This window comes from Prionailurus bengalensis, chromosome E1 (genome assembly GCF_016509475.1).
Source record: "Prionailurus bengalensis isolate Pbe53 chromosome E1, Fcat_Pben_1.1_paternal_pri, whole genome shotgun sequence".
Classification (NCBI taxonomy): Eukaryota; Metazoa; Chordata; class Mammalia; order Carnivora; family Felidae; genus Prionailurus; species Prionailurus bengalensis.
This window is the reverse complement of record NC_057347.1, coordinates 2,300,695-2,325,607: the sequence shown is the minus strand read 5'-3', so window position 1 is coordinate 2,325,607 and position 24,913 is coordinate 2,300,695. Positions and strand designations below refer to the sequence as shown.

The window sequence follows — 24,913 nt, the reverse complement described above, 5'->3', positions numbered from 1 at the left end:
CCCTCCACCCACCATCCCCTTCCTCACCCCCTCTGGCCACCATGTTTGTTCTATTTATGGGTCTGATTCTGCCTTTCGTTTATTCATTCCTTTTGTTTTCACACGTATGTTAATGGGGAGGGACCTTTTAGGAAGATTTCTCGTGGAGATTTATGAATTCGCCAAAGTGTTTTCTTCTTAAACATGATTGAGTTTATTAAATAGTATGTGCCATGTGCTGAATGTTGGTCTCCCCCAAATGCCCACGTTGAAAACAAATCCCTAACGTTATTTGGAGGTGGCGCTTTGGGGAGGTGCTTAGGTCACGAGGGTGAAGCCCTCTTGGGAGGGGTGTCTCATAAAAGACCCCCAAGGGCTCCCTGCCCCTTCTGAGCGTGAGGACGCAGTGAGAAGATGGCCATGTATGAACCCTCCTTGGGTACCAAATCTGTCAGTTGCCTTGATCTTGGATTCCCCGGCCTCCAGAGCTGTTTCGAGAAATCGCTGTTGCTTATAAGCCAGTCTGCGGTATGGTTGTAGCGGCCCAGATCCAGACAGTATGCAAACAATCCTATTCTTACATGACTTCTGTGCAACCTCCTATCTTCCTACGCAACCCGAGAGACGTCTGCACTTACATTCACCAAGTGCTGGCGCTCAGTTTTTGGTGGTGGGATTTGGGAAGATTTGGCATTTCTTTCTAAAGTGTTTCGATCTTTTATAATAAACGTATACCCTTTTTATAAAAATAAGTCATTTCTGGGCGTTTGGGCGGCTCAGTGGGTTGAGTGTCCAACTTCGGCTCAGGTCACGATCTCACAGTTCGTGGGTTCGAGCCCCGCGACGGGCTCTGTGCTGACGGCTCGGAGCCTGGAGCCTGCTTCGGATTCTGTGTCTCCCTCTCTCTCTCTCAAATATGAATGTTAAAAAAAACTTAAAAAAAAAAAGTCATTTCTTTCAAAACAACTTAAGATTGGGGTTAAATATACCCAATGGCATCTACATAATCTTGGTGATGTTAATAGATCCTGGTCATAATACTTTCGATACCGTTCTTTGAAATACTTCAATTTAAAAGATGAATTTAAAACATTCAAAGTGAAGCGGAAATAACTTGCAGAGGACAGAGGAATGTTGATCTCCAAATGAACAAGAAACTAATGAAAAAAATATGAAGTGGCCAAAAACAATAAATTATTCCCAAATCCTTTAATTTTAGTTTTCAAACGTATTACAGCATCCAGAACCTTCTCATTGTTGGTTGGAGGCCAAAACAAAAACTGGTCGGTAGTGACTGGAGAAACGTGTAGGAAAAATACCAAAAGAAAACGTGCCTCCTGGTGGCGGCTTGAAGGGCAAGACGTTTTCTGCTTCTGTGGCGCGTACGTTGCCGCACTTGTCCAAACTCCGGACCGGGAGAGGCAGACGGGTTAAAAAGCTGTCATGTGGAACACGCTTTAAGCTAAGGCAAGGGCCCGACCTGCTCGCCCAGCAAGCTGGTAAAAAGCACCACGGAGCACGTGGTAGTATTTGTTCAGAGAAAACGTGTACCCTCGGGGGGCGTCTCCCCGCCTCTTCCCGGCCTGGGCAGGGGTCCCCACACTCAGCAGCAGCCCAGGCGAGTGGGCCAGACACAGCTGCTCCCAGTAAAGCACTCAACGTCACGTTTTTGGCCAAAATTAGTAAACTTTATTTGAACTTCAAAAAAATAAAATAACAGACGAAAGGCAGCTTTAGCTTTGTTCTTCCATAGGATCCGATAGAATGACCCAAAGCAGGAACTACCCCTAAGAAGTTAAAATACCCTTTACCCCCAATCAAGCCACAGGCAAGGAGGGATCCTCAATTCGGGGACGGGCCCGGGGTGGGTGGGGTAGGAAGACCACCAGAGCCAGGCGAGTGGATTCTGAGACAGCACAAGTGGAGAACGAGACAAGAAGCCCCAGCGGAAACAGAACCAGAACGTCAACGAGGAACTTTGTCACAAGAACTATGTACAAGGGAGGCGGGCCGGGGGCCTGCGCCTCGTGAGGGCACCCCCCGGGCTGCCCTTCGCCCTGGCCGATGGCCGCTGCGCCCCGGTCACCCTCAGTTCTCCTCATCACTGTCGTCTGGGCTGATGGCCGGGCTGGTGAGGCTGTAGGTGGGGCTGGTGGGCGAGTAGCCGGGGGAGGTGGGCGAGTAGGTGGAGCCTTTGGGGGAGGTGGGCGAGTAGGTGGGGCTGGTGGGCGAGTACTTGGGGGAGGTGGGCGAGTAGGTGGGGCTGGTAGGCGAGTACTTGGGGGAGGTTGGGGTATAGACCGGAGAGGTTGGCGAGTAAGTAGGAGACGTTGGGGAATATTTTGGGGTGGTGGGTGAGTAGGTGGGGCTGGTGGGTGAGTACTTGGGGGAGGTGGGTGAGTACTTGGGGCTGGTGGGTGAGTACTTGGGGGAGGTCGGGGTGTACTCCGGGGAACTGGGGCTGTAAGAGGGACTGGTGGGGGTATACTTCGGCGAGGTGGGGCTATAGCTGGGGGAGCTGGGGCTGTAGCTGGGGGAGCTCGGGGTGTAGGTCGGAGACTGCGGTGTGTATCGTGGGCTTGACGGGGAGTAGCTGGGCGAGGTCGGGGAGTAGCTGGGTGAAGTCGGAGAGTAGCTGGGAGAGGTTGGGCTGTAGTTAGGGCTTGTCGGTGTGTAGTTGGGGCTCGTCGGGGAGTAGCTGGGTGATGTTGGGCTGTAGCTGGGGGACGTTGGGGTATAATTGGGACTGGTCGGAGAGTAGTTAGGGCTGGTCGGGGAGTAGCTCGGGGATGTTGGGGAGTAGCTGGGGGATGTGGGAGAGTAGCTGGGGGATGTGGGGGAGTAGCTGGGGGATGTGGGGGAGTAGCTGGGAGAGGTCGGGGAGTAGCTGGGAGAGGTCGGGGAGTAGCTGGGAGACGTGGGAGAGTAGCTGGGAGAGGTCGGGGAGTAGCTGGGAGAGGTCGGGGAGTAGCTCGGGGAAGTGGGAGAGTAGCTGGGAGAGGTCGGGGAGTAGCTGGGAGAAGTCGGGGAGTAGCTGGGAGACGTGGGAGAGTAGCTGGGGGAGGTTGGGGAGTAGCTGGGTGACGTGGGGCTGTAGTTAGGACTGGTGGGCGAGTAGGACGGCGAGGTCGGGGAGTAGGAGGGCGAGGTCGGGGAGTAGGAGGGGCTCTGGGGTGTGTAGCCCCCGGGGGAGCGAGGCTCGTAGGCAGGAGACGTGGGTGAGTAGCTAGGAGACATGGCACCACCTGGAGGAGAAAAGCCGAGAGGAGCCACGTGAGGGAGAGTCACCCGGAGGGAAGGACCGGGACGAAATGCACTTGGCCCCCACAGACGGACAGGGCCTGCTCACCTGGTGAGGGGATGTAGGGGCTCGAGGGGCCCGGGGAGCCCGGCGAGCCTGGCGTGGGGGACCACGCAGGGGAGTAGCCTGGACTGAAGCCGCTGGCATCCGAGGCAGCACTAGGGGAGAAGCCAGCCGCCCCTGGGGTCATCCCACTTCCTGTGGAGTGACAAACAGAGGAAACAGGCATTAAAACCAGAGCTGGAGCCCCCCCCCCCCCCAACGCCTTCCGACACGGAGACTCCTCACCTTCCTGTGACCCCCCCAGGGGGCCCCTCTGCCAGCCGGGGTCACTCACCGACACTGGGAGACCAGGCGCCATAGGCCGGAGTGGCACCCTGGTTCCAGGGAGTCATGGCCGGAGAAATCCCTCCCATGGGACTGGGCGCTGAGCCGAAGAACATGCCAGTGGCTGTGCGAGGAGGACGCGCAGGGACTGGTGAGCACGGCGTCTGGGGACCGGCCTGTCCCCCCCCCGCCCCCCGCCCCCTCCTACTCACGTCCGGCGGCCCCCAGGCCGGGGATGTTGGTGGGGATCTCCATGCCGTACTTGCACTTCTCTGCGTCGAGCAGGAGGTCGAAGCAGCCGGTGCCGGCCGGAGCGAGCTGGCCCAGCATGATGTTCTCAGACACCCCCTTCATGGGGTCGCTCTCTCCGTGCGCGGCCGCTTCCATGAGCACGTCCACCTGAACGGCCGGAGGACGGGGCCCCCGTGAGACCCGCCACTCCCAGTGCTCCGCAGCCGCTCCGCCCCCGGCGCACACATCCGCCCGACGGGGCAAGGGCGGCGGCCACGCCTCCCCTCTTCCCACGGCGCTCCCTCCTCCTGCCCCCACCCCCCCCCGTCCGCCCCTGCTCCGTTCCGCCATTACCGTTTCCTCAAAGGAGCATTTCATGAGAGGTCCCGTATCTTGGCGGTTAACCCCGTGTCGCGTGATGGCCATCAAGTGGCCTCGACAGGTCATGGTATCACACAGGAGAGCCAAGTGGCGGTAATTGACGTAGGAACCGTCAAAGGAGATGACGTGGTAGAGCTCTCGCTCCAAGGCCTTCCGCACGGCTTCGATGCCCAGCACCTGGCACGGGGTTGGGGGTGAAGGGTCAAGACCGAGTGACCGTGCTCTCCTCTTGCCACCCGCCCCCCGCCCCCCGCCCGGAGGGACAGTCGGGAGTCGGTGCGGCCCAGACCCAACAGCGGACTCGGGCACGGATAACCCTGAGCGAGGAGATGCGGTGCGGGAGCTTCCGGGCTCGAGCGGCTCACCGTGAAGATCTCCACGATGTCGTTGGACGTGGTGCGCACAGGGTCCACGTCCTTCTCACTCAGCACCCGCATCAGGCTCACGCCGTCGGTCTCCAGGATCCACTCCTGCAGGGCCTTGAATTCTCCGTCCTCCGTGATGATGATCTTCTTCTTGTTGTCCGTCTGCGGCAGGTGCATGTACACCTGCGGGGACGGCGTGAGCTCACTGGGGGCGGGGGCGGGGGGTAGGGCGGGAGCTCACTGGGGGCGGGACGGGGCGGGAGGGCTGACCTTGCTGATCTGCTCAATGCCCTGCAGGGTCATGTCCGTCAGCATGTTGGACTCGATGCAGCGCAGGAAAACGTCGTCGTCCATCTTGTCCACCACCTCTTCTTCCTGTGCCAAGAGCGAAGCCAGAGTCTCGGAACCCTCATCGCGCCCTGGGCTCACTCACGCCCAACCCCAGCGCCCCCAGGGAACCCACAAGTCGAGTCAGGCGCCGGACCCTGCCCCCCTCCGTCCCACTGAGTTCCCTTTTATCGTGTTTTTACGATCCTAGTAAAAGAAACCTAAGGAAAAGCACCCACACTCCACCCTCCTAACACAATTTCCGTGTGTGTGTGTGTGTGTGCATCTGTGCACACACGGCCCCAGGACTGTAACTGCACAAACAGCACCACCCCCTGCTTTAATGGCACTCACTACTTGCCCAGGCCGCTACTTCCTGGACAAATGAGCTCGTTCACGGAGATCTAGAGCATAAGATGTCGAGACATGTCAAAATCCTGGAGTCTACTCTCCGACAGTTCGACAGTAAGTTCTGAGTTTTTGTTATTAATACACCAGGCACCCCACGTGCTGAACAGTATTTTCGGAGCGGTGCTCAGGAGGGAAGTCACCGGTCCAACGTTTCCTTGGGTCTTGTGATGCCCACTGGCATGCCACTTTCCACGGGACACGGCAATTTTGCCCTCAACCTGCCCCTGGCTCTGCCCTCATGCAGGAGCCTCCCGGGAGGAAAGCCCAGTGACTCCCCTGCTTCGACACCATCTGTTTTTTCGACAGGGCCGCTGCCCCGGTTTTCCAAGGCTCCTGCGGCTAAAAGTCTGGGAATCCGGGCTACTCCCCCACTCCCCATCCCTACGGCAGGCAGCCGGCGTGCCTGGTCCCTCAACGCTTCCATCGGGACTTCTCTGGCCCGAACGAGGCTTCACAGCCTTCCACACCCGACGCTGCCGATCCCCTAGGGCGTCCGTTACCTCCTGCATCTTGTTCTCGTCGCTGTTCATGATGCGGATCCGCAGCACCAGCTTCTCCGCGTTATCATCGTTAAAGATGCAATTCAAGTCATCGCCAAAACCTGGTGGGGAGCAAGAACTGTGAGAAAGACGGCCGCGACCACACCTCGCAGTCACTGTTCATCCACAGCTCTCCCAGATGGGGCTCCTTCTGGCTTCTCCTCCCTCTCACAGAACCGTCTAGAAGGGGGGAAACACTGAGCACAGAAGGCAGAGAGGGAGGGTGGCTCGCTGGGGATGGGCGGGCGGTGACGTGACAGACGGGGAGCCCAGGCAGGACCCCGAGCCGGGCCTGCCCCCGCCGCCTCACCAGCATTGATCTTTTCGGCAATCTGCTCCATGGTCAGCTTCCGGTCAGTCATGTGCTTCCGGTCCAGCTCCACCCGCAAAAGCCAGGGGGAGATTCGGGCCACGTCAAAGTCAGGCATCTCATAGTAGACGTTCACCCACTCCTGGTCCTCGGCCACCACTGTGCTCTGGGGGTTGGGGTCGTAGTAGATGGCTGTGTTGGCGGTCACCTTCCTCAACGTCGTATGCTCCAGGCGGCACAGAATGTCCTGGGACGAAGAGGGATTGATGACACGGCACGTGGGTGGCTCCAAAGGCCCCTCCAAACCCTCTGTAGAGAGGAGTTATTCCAGGACGAGAGTTCTCCTCTTCATCCTGCCAGGAAGTCCATCGACCCACCCCCTACCTTGGCCCTCTCGGCGTCCCGAGCAGACTGGCCCAGCAGGAAGACCGTGAGTGACGGGGTCTTTGGTTTCTTGGAAATGTTGATCAGCTCCTTGAGTCGCGGCACGCCCAGGGTCACGTTCTTGGCAGACACACCGGCGTAGTGGAAGGTGTTCAAGGTCATCTGGGTGGCGGGTTCTCCAAGGGACTGTGCGGCCAGGGCCCCCACCATCTCCCCGGGATGGGCCTGCGGAGTAAGAAAGGCCAGCATCAGAATCAGCAAAGCCCTCCCTTCTGGCCGAGAACGAGACGCAGTCAGGACGGGGACAGAGGCGTCTGCACGAGGCAGAGACTTAAAGTGGAGTCCCGCGTACCCCTCCCTTCCTCAGTGCCTCAAGTGACACACGTTTGCCCCCAGGGGGTGCACACCCAGAAAAAGGCTCTCCCATCCAAAACCCCCATTTCTAAAGTACGCCAACATTACAGGCTAAATGTTCACTCTATAGCAGTTTTCCGAATAGGAAGCTCCCAATGGTCATCGAGGTTATGAGCACGTAAAATTTAACCGTTCAACACGAATCATACGGTACGTAGCCTTTTCAGACCGACTTCTTTCGCTTAGATACAAGTTACCGTATCGTCTTCTGATGGCTGGGCCCCTCACGGCTTTCATCACAGAATAATATTCCTTTGTACGGGTTTAGCAGTTTGGTTCACCCATTCGTCAGTGGATGGACTTTCGGCCTGCTTCCACCGCCTGGCTATTAGGAATGATGGGGCCCTGAACACTTGTACTGGGTCTTGTGGACACACACTCCGCCGTCTCTTGGGGACACTCCTAGCGGGACTGCTGGTTCAAACGGGAACTCTGTGTCCCACCTGGAGAGGAGCAGCGGGCCCTGATCCCCAGCGGCGGTCCAGGAGACTTCTGATTCCTCCACATCCGCGCCCGCCGTCCCTTTATTCCCCACTGTAGCCATCCTAAACTCGTGGGGCGTGAACCGGTAGCTCACCGTGGCTTTCACCACCCACAGTTCCTTGACGGCTGAGGACGTCGAGCATCTCTTCACGTGTTTACCGCTCGCTTGCGTCAACTCTTCGGGGGAAAGGTCTACTCGAATCCTTTGACATTTTTCTTTTTGTTGCTGACTCTCAATAGTCCTTCGTGTATTTTTCATACACAACCTTATCACGTGTGCGATTTGCAAATGTTTCCTCCTGTTCCGGACTGTCTTCTCATTTTCTTGCTGGTATCCTCGGATACTGGATTTACGTCAAATATATTCGGAAGTACGCCTACAATTATAACGCTTCTCTCTTCCCACTACTCTGTAAAATCCTTAAAGACAGTGACGGTGTGGCGCCTGGCTGGCTCAGTCAGTCAGGCGTCTGACTCTTCATTTCTGCTCAGGTCATGATCTCACAACCATGAATTTGAGCCTCACGTGGGGCTCTGTGCTGACAACGCGGGGTCTGCTTAGGATTCTGTCTCTTCCTCTCTCTGCCCCTCTCCCACTCATGCTCTCTAAATAAATAAAGTTAAAAAAAAAAAAAAACAAAAACCCTGGTAGTATACCTAGTTGCTGTCCTGCTCTCTCCCCGATCCCCTACCTCCACCTAAACTGGAATTCGGCACACGGCAGGAACTCGAAGAAAATAAAGAACAATCCTCCCATTTCATAGCGCAACCACGCAGCTTCTTTCCTGTACAGCTGCCTGTCCTAGAGTGGGCACTCCGTCCCTCCAAGGCCCAGTTTTCGTGTCTGAAACGTGGGGCTCCCAAGTTGCCGGGTGGTCTCGAGACCGCTAAGAACTGGAGCAGCCCCTCCATGAACAAGGGCCATCATCGGCGGGGGGGTGGGGGGGGGCCGCTCTCAGAGCCCAGACGCGTCAGCAGGTCAAAGGAGAAGAGCAAGGCTGAGAACACCACTCACGATGGCTTGGTTGAACTTGGACTCGATCTCTCCGAGCAGCCAGTCGAAGGCCTCCCCGCTGAGCCGGAACTCCTCGGCCATGCGGCGGGAGCACAGCGTGGAGCGCAGGTGGATGTTGAAGAGAAGCGTGGCGTTCTCCTGGGCTTGCCGGCTCAGGGGGTCATCCCCATTCACGATCACCAGCTTCTTGCTCAATTCCTTGACTCCTGGGACGGCCAAAGGAGGTAAAGAAGTTGCAGACCGGGGCCCAGCTCCCTCCTGTCCCCCCGCTCGGCCCGGAGACCCCAGAGCAGCTACTCACCCTCTACGACCTTGATGGGGTGCAGGTCAGAGGGGAGGCGAGGGTTGATGTGGAAGATCTTCTGAGCGTTCCAGATCATGCGCAGCAGGTTGCAGGGGAGGACCACCTGTGGGAGGACGACAGGGAGCGAGGATCGCGAGTGGGCACAGTCTCTCGGGGGCGGCAGCTCGCCAGCCCAGCCTTCCCGCCCACGCGTACCTTGCTGTCGCCGGTTGGGAAGATGACCCTGAGCACCTCCCGATCCTCACGCATCCGCTCAAATTCACGCTCCAGCTCGTTCTGAATGTGCGCGTTGCTCAGCACGTCCTTCACCAGGTCCTCCTGCAGAGTCCGCCGCAGGGCCCTCTCGTTGGTATAATCGAAGCGGAACCTGCACGCGGCGGGAGGCGGCGTCAAGGGGCAGGCGGGCCCAGGGCCTGACCCCTGCCCGGGGCACCGAGGCTCCCGAAGGGGCAAGGTCTGCACAACGGGGCTGTGGAGGCGAGACTCTCGGGCAGGGAAACTGCAAAAAGGACCTGGGGCGGGGCGGCCCGTCTGGGTTTGCTCTGTCGGGTCATCGGGCACGGGCCGGGGCCGGGTCTCAGGTCTGTTCCCCACCCACCCGCTCCCACCGCGCGGCGTCCGTCACCCGGGCGGGCGCGGGGCTCTGGGGGATCGGGCTGCCTGCGAGGCACAGTCCAGGCGAGCAGTCTGTGTGCAGGGAGGGGGGGGCCCCCAGGAGGCGAGAACCACCCCCTGCCTCCTCCTCACTTCTTCTCAAAAGCCTTGTTGGACGGCTTGAGGGTGGCCAGGTTCTGGAACTCGACGCTCTCGCCGGCCAGGCCGTCCTCGCCGTAGCGGAGCTGCACCACCTGGTTGATGGAGTTGCGCACGGTGGCGTCGTACTTCACCATCACCGACTCCATGGACTTGATGAGCCGCCGCTGGATGTACCCTGCGAGGAGGTCACCGGGGCCTCACCACGGGCCGCAGGGCAACGAGGCGAACATGTGGCCCGAAGAGCCTCTCTCAGAGCGAGCCCTGCCGGCGGCCCGAGGGCCTCAGCCCACCCGAACCTCAGAGGGGGCAGCCGGTAGCCCCCTGGTCCCCGAGGCCTCTCCGTGAAAGCCGAGCCTACCGCCGACCGGAACCGGGCCCAGAAGAGTCCCTTAGCAACCAGCCACCGGACGGGGCCCAGAAGAGTGCCCTAGGAACCAGCCCCTGCGTCACAGTGCACGACAGAGACCCCGAGCTCCTCCCCTGCACATGGAAGGCTGCAGGGCCGTCACACGGGGGCGGCTCCCTGGCTGTGGCTGTCGTTCCCCCCACGAGGGACAAACCACATGTCCGGGAGAACGCCTACCCCTCCCTCCACGCCCTGCACCCGCCCCCTCCCCCCCCCCCCCCCCCCCCCCCCCCCCCGCCCGATACGCACGGGCCCGAAGGCCTCACCAGTCTCAGCTGTCTTGACAGCGGTGTCGATGAGCCCCTCGCGACCCCCCATGGCATGGAAGAAGAACTCGGTGGGCGTGAGGCCGGCCAGGTAGGAGTTCTCCACGAAGCCTCGGCTCTCGGGCCCGTAGTCGTCCTTGATGAAGTGGGGCAGGGTCCGGTGCTTGAAGCCGAACGGGATCCGCTTGCCCTCTACGTTCTGCTGCCCGACGACGGCGATGACCTGGGAAGTGAGAGGCGGGGTGCACCCGGCGCCCTCTGCACCAGGAGCGGGGGCTCCCAGCACTACCCCCTCCGCCGCTCCCAGCCTTCTCTGCGGCCCAGATCTGGAAAGACAGGGCTCCCCACCTGCGAGATGTTGATCTTGGAACCTTTGGCCCCGGACACGACCATAGACTTGAAGTTGTTGTATTCAGACAGGGACTTCTGGGCGGAGGAGCCGGTCTTGTCTCGGGCGTCGTTGAGAATGCGGTTCACCTGGTTCTCAAACGTCTGCCGCAGAGTATTCCCCGGGGTGGGCTCCAGCTCGTTGTTATGAGCCTTCTCGATGACCTGGGTACGTGGGCGGGGGCAGACCTCAGTGCCGTCCTACTCCCCATCCCTCACACCCGCTGGGCTCTCGCGGACGTCACGTTCAAAGTCTCTGAGTGTTCTGCCCACCTCTATCACATCCTGCTTGGCCTTCTTGATCGTGTTCTGGATGTCCTGGTAAGTTTTAGAGTCCGCAATGGAGTCCCCGATGCCAATGGTATGACCTAGGGAGAAGGAGAAGCATCAACACCCTCTGGGGGCTCCCCAAAGACCTGGGATGGAATCACAGCCAAGAGAGTGCCAAACCCAAGCAGGGAAGAGAAAAGGCTGGAGAAGAGCAGTAAAAAGACGGAGTAAGGATTCAAAGCAGGTTTGCTAGAGCCTTCTACTCACCCTCGATGAGCAGCCAGTTGTTAATGACGGTCTGAATGTTGGAGTAGAAGAGGCGAGTGATGTCGTGACCCATCTCCAGGTACGAGATGTGGACCAGCGAGCCGGCAGACGTGCCCAGGGACTTCTTACACAAGATGCCCATGATCAGCTCCCCGTTCTCCACCACCACCTGTGCACAAATCACCCTCTCAAGGCCCCTGCGGTGGCTCCCCTGGAAATCCCATGGATTTCAGCCAGAAGGCCAAGAGGCAAGGTGGCGGCCAGGTCCGAATGCCGTTCCCACACACGCAGAGACCGGGTCCTACCTTGGTGTCCCCGGGAGAGATGTGCTTGTAGGGACCACTGTCCTCATCGTCGGGATGGGTGCTGTGGGTGCGGATGCAGTTGATGTGGCCCGGTATGATGAGGGAGAAGATCTGCTTGCCCGTCCACAGGGGACGGGGCTTCAGAATGGCTGGCTGTGGGACCTTCCCGTCCCACGTGGACAGGAACATCAGGAGGTTCATCACCTCACCCTGGGAGGGAAGAGCAGGCCAACAGACTTCAGAACCGCAGGCCCCGCTCTTGGGAATGTCACCTGCCCAAGGGTGACAGCCAGATTCTAGAGGCAGAGAGATGCCAGGAAGTGTTTTCCAAAATTTTAATTGAAAATACAACAGCTAGATTTTGGGTTTTTCTTCTTTTAAACAATAAGTACAAATTACTTTAAATAATCAGGAAGTAACCGGGGCGCCCGGGTGGCTGTCAGTTGTGTCCAACTTCGGCTCAGGTCATGACCTCGCGGTTCATGAGTTTGAGCCCCGTGTCGGGCTCGATGCTGTCAGGGTGGAGCCCTGCCTCGGCTCCTCCGGCTCCTCCTCTCTCTGCCCCTCCCCACCCACGCTCTCTCGCTCTCAAAAATAAACGAGCAAAAAACGAATTGAACAGCGAGCTAAAGTGGTAAACGTTTCGGCCCGTGATCCGCCTGACCCCATCTTCCTTCTGCCTCACATGCAGGTCCGTGTGACGCGAGTCAAGGCAAGAGTCCTGACTCTCCCTCCCAATCATCCCCTCGCCGCCCTGGGGCCCCTCTGCCCGTCCCAAGTCGGGCTCCCTCCCCAGGGGCACACACCCGCTCCAAGAAGACGTCTCTCTTTGTGAATTTGCGCACTGCGGTGAGCGTGTCCTGCACGATGCCCATGACGGGGCGATTGCTCTGGGGGGTGACAATCATGCGTGGCACCATGGCGAGCTCCTGGATCTCCGCCCGGGTCTCCAGAGACTGCGGCAGGTGCAAGTTCATCTCGTCCCCGTCAAAATCAGCATTGTACGGAGTGGTCACGCTGCGGTGACAGACGGAAGCCGGGGTCAGGAAGACGCCTGCGGGGAGGCGTCAGGGAGCAGCCCGGCCCCGCCTGCCTCCCTCAGCCAGGGCGCTGACCTCAGATTCAAGCGGAAAGTCGACCAGGGCAGGATGCGGACCCGATGCCCCATCATGGACATTTTGTGCAAAGTCGGCTGCCGGTTGAAGATAACAATGTCTCCGTCGCACATGTGCCGCTCCACCTGTCGGAGGAAGTGTGGACAGGTCTTAGGGAAGGCGCTGTGAATGGGAGGACAGGACCGTGGGCCTGAAATGCTCTACACGTGGAAACAGACGACACTGTGGGGTTAATTTCACACGGAACACGTGTCAACCACGAGCTTCGGGCCAGGTTATCAGCGATGCCAAGGCACAGTTATCCACCAGCCTCAGGGAACTCGGCTGTGAGAGAAAGCCCAGAGACCCTGGACACGAAGCCTCCTGTTCTGTTCCTCCCCTGGATCTCCCTTCCCTGCCACATACACCCCTCGTGCTGCGCTTGGGTTTATGCGACCCCCACCCCAGATGCCCACGGCCAGCAGCTCTGGCTCCACTAGGAGGCGGCAGCCTCAGAGTCTCCACGCGCCTGGATCCTAACCAAGAGGACAGGATCCCCCCGCCCCCAGGGCCCCCTGCCAGAGAGCTTCCTGCTCAGGGGACAGAGGCCCTGGCCTGTCACGTGCCTTGTAGCCGGTCTGCAGGTGAAGGTCACTGGGCTTGGGGTGGAAACGCAGGTCGATACGATCGCCGTTGTCCCGGATGATGTACTTGGCGCCCGGGTACTGGCTGTTCCCCCTGCGCACCAGCTCCTGAAGTCTGAGGAGGACAGAGGCACGATGAACACACACCTCCCAGGAGCCCCCCGCTGCCTCACTCAACCGGAGCTCTCGGTGCGGGCCCACTCCCCTCGTGTGTCCACAGCCCTCCCGGCAGGGTCCCAACGCAGAGCCCACCTGTCGATGTTGAAGGGCGTGACGATCTCCGCAAAGGTCATGTTGGCAGCGATGGAGCGGGGCACGCCGACCTGGTCGATGGAGAGGTTGGGGTCGGGGGTGATGACGGTGCGGGCCGAGAAGTCCACTCGCTTGCCCATCAGGTTCCCCCGGACCCGGCCTTCCTTGCCCTTCAACCGCTGCTTCAGGGACTTGAGGGGGCGTCCGGACTTCTGCATGGCCTGTGAGGACACACGGCGAGGCGGCCGCAGTCAGCACGGCCCCTCCTCCGGGGCAGGGGCGCAGGGGCGCAGGGCAGGCGGGGCGTGCGGACTCACGCGGGGCAGGCCGGGCAGCTCGTTGTCCACCATGGTGGCCACGTGGAACTGGAGGAGCTTCACGTCCTCGGCGATGACGTGTGCCGCCGCGCCGTTCTGCTCGTTCCGCCGCAGCTGGTTGTTGATCTTCACGATGTCGGCCAGCTTGTGCGTCAGGTCGTCCTGCGGCGGAAGTCGGCGTCCTCACCGCCAGGCGCTCGGGGTCTCCCTCACCCCCGGGCGGGCGGGCCCTGCCCATCCCTCCTCTCCCGGGCACAGAGGCACCTCTGCGACCGTCACCGCAGTAAGGGCCTCGTTGAAAGGCGCGCGGCTAGCAGGCGGCGGTCACCCCTGCACGCCCGCACCCGCGCTGTTCCCTGTCCCCCCCCCCCCCGGACAGGCAGGGTCCCCGGGCCGCCGACCTGGTTGCGGGCAGAGCCCTGCATCACGACGGCGGGCCGCACGGACAGCGGGGGCACGGGCAGCACCGTAACGATCATCCACTCGGGCCGCGCGAAGCGGGGCTCCATGCCCAGCACGAAACACTCCTCGTCGGAGATGCGCTTGAAGATCTCGTGCACGCGCTCGGGACTCAGCAGGATCTTCTTCTCCTGCGAGTCCTCGTTGACGTGCTTCCACTCGGCATACAGCTCGAGGCCGGAGCGCCGGATCCTGGGCTGGTACCGCCCGCAGCCACCGTGGCCCTTCCAGACAGAGGGGGGCCGTCAGAGCCGGCGCCTCTGTGCCCTCCCGGTGTCTTCTGCCGCCCCCACCCCCCCACCCCGCGCGGCGTCCCCGACGGCCGCTACCTTCTCCTTGGCCAGGTCCTCGTCGCCCTCCGGCTGCTCCACACCGAACTTATTGTCCATCTCCTCTCCGCCCTCGCAGATGTTCTTGCCCTTGCACAGGTCGTACACGTGTGTGAGCCGCTTCTTGGGCTGCCCCTTGGACTTGGCCAGAATGTCCTTGATCTTTGGGTTGTTCTGGGGACACGGCAGAGCAGGGTCGGTTGGGCCTGCTCCTCGGCCCCCCCAGGCATCCCCTCCCCCGGGGCCGGGGCCGCCCCCCCACCCCGCCCCCACTCACAGAGTCCACGAGAAGTTTGGAGCAAAAGAAGCAGACACAGCGCAGAACTTTCATCGTCTTCACCAGGAAGCCCACGTGAAACACAGGTTTGGCCAGCTCGATGTGGCCAAAGTGGCCAGGGCACTCTGTCATGTTTCCTGTGGGGACACACACCTCAGAGACCAGGTCCCCAGGTGTCCACCCTCAGGCCGGGGTCCAAGGAGCCCAGCCTCCTGCTCCCTTTGGGGCGCCGCGCCAGCCCCCCCAGCACTCACCTGCACAGGTCTGGCAGCGGCCAGTCCGCTCGATCACCCCCTGCCTTGGATCCATCAGCCCCCCAAGCTTGGGGCGGCCTCCCTCAGTCGTCTCGGGGTATTTGATACCCCCCTCGGTCACGGACATTCGTTTCTACAGAGAAAAAGACCAATAACAACTAAATAGGATTCCTACTTTCCAGCTTTCATATGCTAAGGCCTCGAAGAACCCCAACTACCCAGAGCAGAGAGAGCCGGGTATAGCCCGGGGTGAGGGGAACAGGGCATCAGTGTGTGTGCTCCTCTGCGAGTGACAGAGCCAGAGTATCGGGGTCCCAGCCACTGCCAGAGTGGGAGGGGGCGCTCACACTAGCGGGCCGTGGACCCCAGCCCCCAGAGAAGCTGGCTAGCTCTTGGACTCAAGCTCCAGACACCCCTCCAGACCGAATTCCTGGTCTCTGGCATCCACAGGATGCATCCCCAAAGCTGAAAACAAGCCCAGAATCCGAGCCCCTGGCAGGAACCCCTCTGTACGGCACCCCGCCGTGACAGTGCACGTGTCCTGCCCCAAGACGTGGCCTGCCGAATAACCGGCTCTCATCCTTGTCAGCTCCTCCTCCCCAACAAGGGCCTGGCCAGCTCTTCAGAACCCTTCCTCATCAGATGGAGAGCTCGTGGTAAGACGGGAAAGGCAGGTGTGGGAGTGGAAGGTCGGTGAGAATGATCTGGAGAAGTGTACCCAGGCGGCCCAGGAGAGGGAGGCAGAACCCGGGGTGGGATGCTGACAGGGGCGGGAGCGGGGGACAGAGGAGTTCAGAGGCCTGTGTGTGTTAGAGAAGAGATCTCTGCCCTGGGCGAGAGGCGGGCTCAGGAAACCTTTACTTTTCACGCCCTGAAAACCAAGCGCTTTGCAATGAGCTGGGTTTGGCCCACTCGACTTCCAGAGCGAACTGAAACCTAACAAAAGCTTTGATCAGCACGTCAACTTCAGGCCGGCACCAACCGCGCTCAGTGCACCTTGTCTGTCTAACCCTAACTGCTCACCTTCCAGGAATGAGGTCCTGTCCTTAGACAGGAGAAACCTGAGGCTGCACGAAGGGACTTGTCCAAGGCCTCTACCTCCAGGAGCCGCCGGAAGTCGGACCCAAGCCTCTGACCCAATCACAGTCCGTCCCGCGGCCCGGTAAGCACCTAAGCTCTGGGGTACAGCTTCTGGGTGGCAAGCACAGCACTGGCTGACTAGTCTTCTCTCCACAGCTGACCGATAGGCACCACAGTCCCATTTTACAGATTACAACACCGAGGGGCCCAAGGACACAGGGCTAGAAAGGAACGGGGCCAGGATCACCTGTGCGTCCTTTCTAGTGCATCACGCCGAGAAAACGGACAGTGGGTTCTAACTGGCACAACGTGGCGACTCCACCTCCTTCCACTACGGCCACCACCAAGTCCCCGAAACCAGGCCAGACGGACCAAGGAGCTGCACTCTGCCCAAGCCAGCGGAGCCGGCCAGTCTGAGCTTGTGGGCCTGTGACACTCGGCAGGTGGGCCACTTCACCAAGCCTCATATCCTTCCCACCTAAGAGGGGGCACTCAGGTCAGAAGCCAGTACCTGCCCTTCCTCACCCTCAGGCACAAAGTGGTTGAGAGGGCACGGGCTGGGGCCAGAGACCTCTGGTTTGCAATCCTGGCTCCACCATTTACCAACTATGCAACTTCACTTACCTGCTTAAACCCAGCACGTGACAGGTGCTCAGTAAATGACAGCGCTCACGATCTAATCACTCAGCAAGCTCCTAAACGGGTTCTGAATCTCGCCCCTCTTCTCCAAGCCCACAAGCCCTGCCTCAGGTCAGGCCTTTCCTTTGCCGTCTACATCAGAGCATTCCTTCAGTGGGCAGCCTGCCTCTCGTCAATCCGTCCACACACGTGGGGTGCTCCTCTTAAAATGGAACTCTGATCTTTGTACCCTCCTGTCCTCGGAATGACATCCAAGCTCAGTAGGAGTAAGCAGAGCTTACAAAATGGGTTTTATGATGTTTCTACCTTCCTTTCTTTTCCCACCTGGGTAACAGACTCCCCTGTGGTCTCCCCATCTGCCAGCACGCGTGCTGCCCTCCTCATTGTCTTCTGGAAGGTCCTTCCCCATAAGGCAAATTGCTATTTAAAGACCCAGCTCAGGTATTGCTTCTTCCAGAAAGCCTTTCCAGAGCCTCCCCAAGACAGACCGGCACCCCTCCTCTAGGCTTCCATAACCCCTCTCCCACTGCACCTCTCCTAATGCAATCAAATTACCTACTGGGCGGGGGGGGGGGGGGGGTCTGTCTTCCCACAGATTATAAGCATCACTTGGCAGACAGCATTTCTCTCTCATCCTGGATCCCACGGCCCCTAATGAATGTTTGTGAGACGGAACTCCACCGCTCAGGACCCTCCGGTACAGGGAAGTGTGTTCAAAGAACTTGGAAAAAAAGACTGGCCCCTGCCAGCCAAGCCCTCGATCCCCTCATAACGGGTCTGACCAGCCATCCTGAGCAGAAACCTAACGGTCTACTGTTGTGAGGCTGAGAAGGCTCTGAGCACCCACAACGTTCATCAGGAAGACAAGGCTGGGGTGACTGGATTCCCAGAGCTGGAACCCCTTCAGCTGCATCGTGTCTTGTGAGAAAACCAAAGGCTCTGCTCACCTTGAAGGAAACACAGGAAAGCAGAAGCAGGCCTGACTCTGGCTGCCACAAGGGTCACTAGAGAGCTCAGGGCGATCAAGCTCAAAACTTTGTGGCTTTCTCTGCTCCGAGCCCAAGCCCGCCAAGCCACCCACCTGCAAGGACTATTCTGCTTGCAGGTATTGGGAAGCAGCTGGGGGCTGTCCTGGAATGTTCTGGAATATCTCTCTACCAGAAGGTAACACACTTCATTTTGGATTATATATATACATGACATCAGCCCGCAGCCTTTCATCCAAACCCTGGTTCTCATGACCTACGTAAGGGGTAGGCTCCTGAGGGGGTGGCTGGTCCCAGAGGGTGGCCCTGAGGTCACAGAACAGAAGCCTGCCACAGAGTCTCAGGAAACACTCATTCTCTTTTCTCTGCCTTTAGAGAAACACACTTGGAGGGGCGCCTGCGTGGCTCAGTCGGTTAGGCATCTGTCTCTTGATCTTGGCTCAGGTCACGATCTCATGGTTTGTGAGATTGAGCCCCGCGTCGGGCTCTGAGCTGACAGTGCAGAGCCTGCTTGGGATATTCTCTCTCTCTCAATCTCTCTCCCCCTCCCCAACCTGCATGTGTGCTCTCTCAAAATAGATAAACATGAAAGAAAGAAAGAAAGAAAGAAAGAAAGAAAGAAAGAAAGAAAGAAAGAAAGAAAAAGAAAGGAGGGAGGGAAGGGAGGCAAGGAAGGAAAGAAGGAAGGAAGGAAAGAAGAAAACACTTGTCCTTGGAACTGGGCTTTGGGCCACTTGTACAGATGCGGTACCTGCCCTGCCCCCGCGACATCTATGCTCCAACCACAGAGATCTCTCAAAATTCCTTTCCTTCACATGCCCCCTTCCCGGTACACTTCTTTCCGTTCTTTAAGATCCAATCCAATGTCCCCTCTCCGTAATGGTCACTGAGCTGTCCCTGGCCTCATCCACACCCCAAGAGGTGCTCGGCCGCCGTCTTTCCTCGTTTCCTCCCGTCTCTCGCAGTCCTTGAGGGCAAGGATCATGTTGCACAGTGGCCAGCATGTGATAGGGCTCAGCAAGTAGCTGCTGCAAGTACAGGAAGTCCTTCCTTAGATTATAAATAACGTGAGGACGAGAATAAGCTTCTGATCCGCTGACATAACCCACACGTATCAGAATCTATTATTGTTTTAAATCCTAAGTTGGGGTGTAAATAAATAAAGTTATAGTCTTCCTGGCAGATGGCCGCTTTTAACGAAAAGGAGCCAATCTCGCCACATGTAACGGAGCACCCGTCTCCCCTGACTTGGTACCGGCTTTGCAGGAAAGTCCCAGTGCCAGCCCTCCTTGCGTCCTCGCCCTCACTCTGCAACATCCAAACCCGCCACAATGGCCGAGAGAGCAGCTCTATCTTACGGCCATTTTTTTTTTTTAACATTTTTATTTATTTTTGAGACAATGAGAGACAGAGCATGAACAGGGGAGGGTCAGAGAGAGGGAGACACAGAATCCGAAACAGGCTCCAGGCTCTGAGCTGTCAGCACAGAGCCCGACGCGGGGCTAGAACTCACAGACTGCGAGATCATGACCTGAGCTGAAACCGAGAGTCGGACGCTTAACCGACTGAGCCACCCAGGCGCCCCGGCCATTTTTTTTTTTAAGGTTATTTATTTTGAGACGGAGACAGCGTGAGTAGGGGAGGAGCAAGAGGAGGGGGAGAGAGAATCCTAAGCAGGCTCTGCACCGTCAGCACACAGCCTGATGTGGGGCTCGAACTCACAAAACCGCGAGATCACGACCTGAGCTGAAACCGAGAGTCGGACGCTTAACCGACTGAGCGACCCAGGCGCCCCGTCTTACAGCCAATTCTAAGAGCCCTCAGTACCTCGACACACAGCCCTCCTCTTAAATACTACCTGTTCCATAAGAGGTCCCTTGCCCGCCGGTCCTCCTACCCAAAGTGGAGCTGTTATTCCCTCAAACTACAAGAGCACTATATAAACTGCAAGCCATGCAGGGTAAAATCACTTTCCCATAAGCCTGCCCACCAGAGATGACCCCCCCACCCCCGTCCAGTTTTGCGAGCAACTGGCCTGCCACACGCTTTTTAAAATGCAAGTATGCTCCGGGGCACCTGGATGGCTCAGGTCACGATCTCTCAGGTTCGTGCATCTGGCTCTGGGCTGACAGCTCAGAGCCTGGAGCTGCTTCGGATTCTGTGTGTGTGTGTGTGTGTGTGTGTGTGTGTGTGTGTGAGAGAGAGAGAGAGAGAGAGAGAGAGAGAGAGAGAGTGAGTGTGTGTGTGTGTGTGTGTCTCTGCCCATCCCCCAGTCACGCTCTGTCTCTCTAAAATGAATAAACCTTAACATTTTTTTAAAATAAAAACATAAAATGCAACTATGTTCCTATTTTTACATAAACAGGGTCTCATTCTGCACACTGTTCAGTAACATTTATCCGATTCCTAAACTTTATTGGCTCCTCGTGCCCTTGGTGTCTCAGTAATTTTCACAGCACTCCCTGGGCCAAGAGAGATCCACTTACTAAGTACCTAAATCCAAACAACTCACTAAACATCTATATCCCACCGACTCAATAGCCATTTGAAACAATACACATAAATTGAGAAAAAGATTCCAATATTTTAGAAAGAAAAATATTTTTATTTCCTAGATAACCACAATTACTTACGACACCTGTTGGGCACGGTACTACTTGGCAGATCTTGGAACCAGATTGGTCAGCACCACCCCGATTTCTTGCTCTAGACTGATTTTTTCCCCCTGTATCTATTAGCAGCTGCTAAAAACCCAGCTTCCCAAAGATATGACGTCACTGAAAGGGATCTGGCGCCATCTAACGCTGAAAGGCAGCTACCAGGAACTCCAAATTCCCAAGACATCAGACACATGGAGCTGAGCTCTGGCGCTTCTCCTGAAAATTTAAAACCCCTCACTGGGCCCCTGAGAGTTCGCCGAGGTGGCTCAGCCCAGTTTGGGGAACAGGGAACTCAGCCTAACGGGAAGATCTTTTCTCTTCTAGGAATACACGCCCAGAGTTACTCCCTAAGATTCCTATCAGTAAATATCTAGGCAATTTATAATTTCAAACAATATCCTTGTCAAACGACGTTGTGATAAAAATCCTCCCACACATATCTTTGTGAACTTGGCAATTATTTCATTCTCTCATTCATTTAACGGGCTCTAATTACACACCAGGATTATGTGCTGGGCACGATTTGAGAGGCTGACGTTACAGAGGTGAATACGAGGTCCCTCACAAAATTTACATCCTCCTGAGGGAGCGAGGAACAGAAAAACTAATCCTTTCAGGTTGTGACAGGCTATGAGGTAAAATAAAGTCAAGACCAAGGGTTAGAGGGGTGCCTGGCTGGCTCAGTCGGTGGAGCACGTAACTCTTGATCTCGGGGTTGTAAATTCGGGCCCCACATTGGGTGTCGAGATTATTTAAAGATAAAAAAAAATGAGAAAGCCAAGAGCCAGGGGTTAGAGAATGCACAGGTCAGGAAAGCACCCCGAAACAATGGGCTATCTGAGCAGAGAACACACGGACAGAAAGGCTGAAGCCTGGGGAGCTGCGGGCAATGCCCTAAGCAGCAGGAGCAGTGAATAATAAAGTCCCCGAGGCAGGAATGAACTCATACTGTCGGAAGAATGGGCACATGGGTGTGGTTAAAGAGCGAAAGAGTCTGGCGAGGAGCTGGAGAGGCAGGCAGGGGGCAGGTAATGCAGGAGCCCGCGGGTCAGGGTAAGCTGCTCGGACCCTTCGGAGAGGACTGGGCACAGGGAAGAGCCCGGGGGAAAAAGAGCTCTCTAGCCGCTCTGCGCACCGCAGAGGGAACAGCTAGCAGCCGGGGCTACTGCCCGGAAAGACGAGGGCGGCGCGGACCCTGCCGGTCCAGATGGAGATGGTCACAAATGGCTGGATTCCAGGCCTATTTTGAAAGGCAGAGCCGACAGACTGGCAGACGGACCAAGTGGAAGTTGTGAGAAGGCGAGGAACCAAAGACGGCTTTTGGGTTTCTGGCCCGAGGAAGTGGGTGAATGGTAGAGGCGCTTGGCGAACCGGGCAAGACCCGGGGAGGGGCACGCTCAAGAGGAGAAATTAAAGAGGTTTTCATTTCAGGATACGTTTTTAGAAGCGGTAGGGCCGGAGCAAGGTATGTGCATCTTAAACCACATCAACTTGTCAGACGGTCCTCCAAAAAGGCGACACCAGTTTATTGGCCTCCTACCAACAGCGGCTAAGCGTGCTCACTTCCCAGGATTTGGGCGAGCAGAGAACAAGCAGATAAAGAAAAAACACTTCATCTAAATTTGCACGTTTTTATTAGTAAGCTGAATATTTTTTATTGGCCACTTGCCCTACTTCTGTGAACTGTTTGTATCCTTTTTCCGTTTGCCTATCAGGTGTGTGCTTTCCTTACTGGTTTATAAACGTTCCTTGTGTATTAAGAAATCTGACCTGGTCTATCACCAGTCTGCTTTTTAGCTGTCCCCGGTGCCTCCGATAAAGAGAAGCACCTCTTATTTTCAAGTAGTGAAACGGGCCCGGCTCTTCCCTGTACATAAAATGCTTAGCTCAGTGCCTATCATGTGCCCCGCCTACAATTCATTCATTCCTACTGAGGGGTTCTGTCCCCGGAATCGGCCCCCACAAGGCTTCTGTATGTCTCTAGGGCTTCCTAGTTTATCTTTCTAGACTTAAACCTTAACTCCACCTGGAATTTCTCTGGAATGGTGCGTTTACGAGGTCCTGACTCCTGACACAACTTCCGATTCACGTGGCTGAGCCCTGTCCTCCAGCAAAACGATCTCCATCCACAAACGCAGCCATTCAACTCCATTCTCTCCAGCCCACTGGCTCCCTCCAGTTCCCTCCACAAAGGAGTCCAAGTCACCAGCAGTTCTCCCCCAGAACTCCCCTCCTCCCTGATCTCTCCTGCTTCCCTTCTTAGCCCTCCTCTTCCTCGGCAAGGGGTTCTTCACAGGGCAACGGAAGTAGGAGTAGCCCGTTTTGTTTGTTTGTTTAACGTAAACTTGATGTCCCTCTCCTACTTCTAATTCTCCAATGGCTTCCTACGAAAAATAGAATTAAACCCCAGGATTCCTTACCATGATTTCCAACATCTCACCTGGCCTGCCCGGTCGCATGCTTCTCCAGCCCATTTCCACAACTGTCCTCCCTCGGGTGAACCCCAGTCACACACGCACAATTCTTTGAAGCCCCTGGGGCCACCCCGAATTCATGCCTCCCTCAGGCCCTTTGCACCTGCTGTTTCCTCTGTCTGAAGAGCTCTTGTCCCCCAATTTGTGGCCTAGACTACTGGCTGCTTCTCTCATCCAGGTCATGTCACCTCCCCAGGCAGGGCCTGTGGACCCTGACACTACCCCATCTACAGGAACTTCACACCTCGTGGCAGCGAGCACCGCTTCACTCCGTTCAAAGTACTCGCCATTAACGCAATCCCCTCGTTCATTCATTTGTGTGTTTAGTGTCTGCTCTGCGTCTATCCCACGACAGGCGTTCAATTCATACTTGCAGAAGGGGAGAGGAGAAAAAGATCTGGGGTCCGGCTTCGTATCCAAACTTGAAAAGCCTCCCCCCCCACACCCCCCCCCCCAGAAGTCCTTCTGCATCTACTCCCTCCCGGCTGCGACCAGTCCGCCCCGGCGGCCCGTGCTCCAGGCCCGTCCCCCAGGCCACCGTGGAGCCCCGCCCGCGGCGCGGCAGAGCGCAGAGGGAGGGCAGGCCGCTTACCAGTTCATCCGGACTGAGGACTCCGAACTGCACTCGCTTGATGGTGCGCAGCGGGCATGCGCTGTCCCCGGAGGGGGGGCCACCCCCGTGCATCGCGGAGGCGGGCGCGCTGCGCAGGCGCAAACCTCTCTACAAAAACCCTGCGCCGCCTCCGCCTAGGTGCTCAGACCCCGTCGGGGCGGCCACCGGGAAGGACCTCCCCGAGTTGGGAGGAAAAAGCCGGAGGAGGGAAAGGTGGGGGAGGGAAGAAGGCGGGGAAGTGAAAAGGAGCGAAAGGAGCTCTCCTCCCCTTTCCGGAGATTTTTCGTCTCCCAAAAAGGAAAAAAAAGAGGGAGGGGGAAAGGAAAAGGTTTCGGGGGGAGGAAGAAGAAAAAGGGTAACGAATAAATAAGTAACCAGGCTCCTGAACGGCAGAGGTTACGGCAGTTTGTCTCTCCCCCTTCCGGGAGCCGCCTTCTTCTCCAACCGTCCCGGCCGCGCTCTCGGCGCTTCTGAGGAGCGAACTGGCCGAATGACGCCCTTTATAGATTCGCCCCTGCATCCCCGCCCCTTCCTTTCCCGCCCTCCCTTGCGCTACGGGGTCGCCTGCGCCGGCCTGCACGGAGCGCGCGCTCGAGTCGTTGGTCCTCCCTCCCCGGCACCCGGGTTGGGCGGCCTTTTGAAGCGACAAGGGGGAGGGGGACTTTCTTTTTTTTTTACCCCGCCGCCTCCCCTTTCTGCTTCCCTCCAGGCCGAGATTTAAGGTGTGTAGGATCTAGGGGAAATATAGGCCGCTTTTATTCTAGTTTGGACTGTGCTTTCGTCTTCAGCAAAAGTCTCCCCCCCCCTCCCGCTGGAAAATGGTCTGTTCGGCGAATCGGTAATGAAGGAGGCGGGGCCGGTCGGGTCCTCCCCAGAGGGTTCCTGGGGGGGGGGGGGGGGGGCGGCGGGGAGAGCGCTGGGACCGTCCTTGGTCATGAATATGCAGTAACCACACTGAATATGCATGAATCGATCAAGATGGCGAAGCCAATCGCCTGTCCGGAAGTAGCTGATGTTTGTGGAGCGGCCTCCTGGGACGGGTGGGCACCTCCGGGCCTCAAATGGAGCGCCGCCCGGAACTCGGGTCCTGGGTCACCCCTCCCCCCTCCCCCCGGCTCTGAGCCGCTCGAAGAGGCCTGGACTCTGGGCTCGGGGAGCCTTCTCCGGAAGGAGGCTGGCCACTGTCCGGGAGAGATCACGGGACCGCCACAATCCAGGAAAAGCAGATTAGCCACGGGGCGGGACACAGAAGTCCTTCGGGATTCGGGGTCAAGGCATCTGAACGTTAGGACATCCTCCCCCTTCCAGAATATTTCAGAAATAAGACTGGCGGGGGGGGGGGGGGGAGAGGGGAGAGAGGGGGCAAGGATCCCAAGGGATTCTCCAATGAGAGCCGAGTAGGGCTCT

General features: G+C 57.8%; 1 protein-coding gene across 1 annotated transcript; it reads right to left on the bottom strand.

Moving 5' to 3' along the window:
• Nucleotides 1-1,645: 1,645 nt before the first annotated feature.
• POLR2A (RNA polymerase II subunit A) lies at nucleotides 1,646-23,989 on the bottom strand. The gene is made up of 29 exons (XM_043582928.1): nucleotides 23,486-23,989; nucleotides 15,055-15,187; nucleotides 14,801-14,937; nucleotides 14,524-14,697; nucleotides 14,137-14,418; nucleotides 13,736-13,897; nucleotides 13,419-13,639; nucleotides 13,149-13,281; nucleotides 12,544-12,668; nucleotides 12,235-12,445; nucleotides 11,429-11,638; nucleotides 11,124-11,292; nucleotides 10,860-10,954; nucleotides 10,548-10,751; nucleotides 10,200-10,422; nucleotides 9,519-9,702; nucleotides 8,967-9,138; nucleotides 8,769-8,874; nucleotides 8,468-8,673; nucleotides 6,556-6,780; nucleotides 6,172-6,418; nucleotides 5,823-5,923; nucleotides 4,855-4,959; nucleotides 4,585-4,767; nucleotides 4,193-4,396; nucleotides 3,820-4,006; nucleotides 3,618-3,731; nucleotides 3,329-3,478; nucleotides 1,646-3,224 (listed from the first exon to the last, which is right to left on the bottom strand). The coding sequence occupies exons 1-29, from the start codon at nucleotides 23,576-23,578 to the stop codon at nucleotides 2,068-2,070; spliced, it is 5,913 nt and encodes a 1,970-aa protein (XP_043438863.1). The 5' UTR covers nucleotides 23,579-23,989; the 3' UTR covers nucleotides 1,646-2,067.
• Between the last annotated feature and the right edge of the window lie 924 nt (nucleotides 23,990-24,913).

What these genes read in the sequence shown, in the direction of transcription:
- POLR2A (XM_043582928.1), bottom strand. Translation starts at nt 23,578, where the DNA reads ATGCACGGGGGTGGCCCCCCCTCCGGGGACAGCGCATGCCCGCTGCGC. An exon ending in GAGACGTCTTCTTGGAGCGG is followed by an intron (nt 11,639 to 12,234) that starts GTGTGTGCCCCT and finishes CTTCCCTCCCAG; the next exon opens with GGTGAGGTGATGAACCTCCT. An exon ending in TCTCTCCCGGGGACACCAAG is followed by an intron (nt 11,293 to 11,428) that starts GTAGGACCCGGT and finishes ATTTGTGCACAG; the next exon opens with GTGGTGGTGGAGAACGGGGA.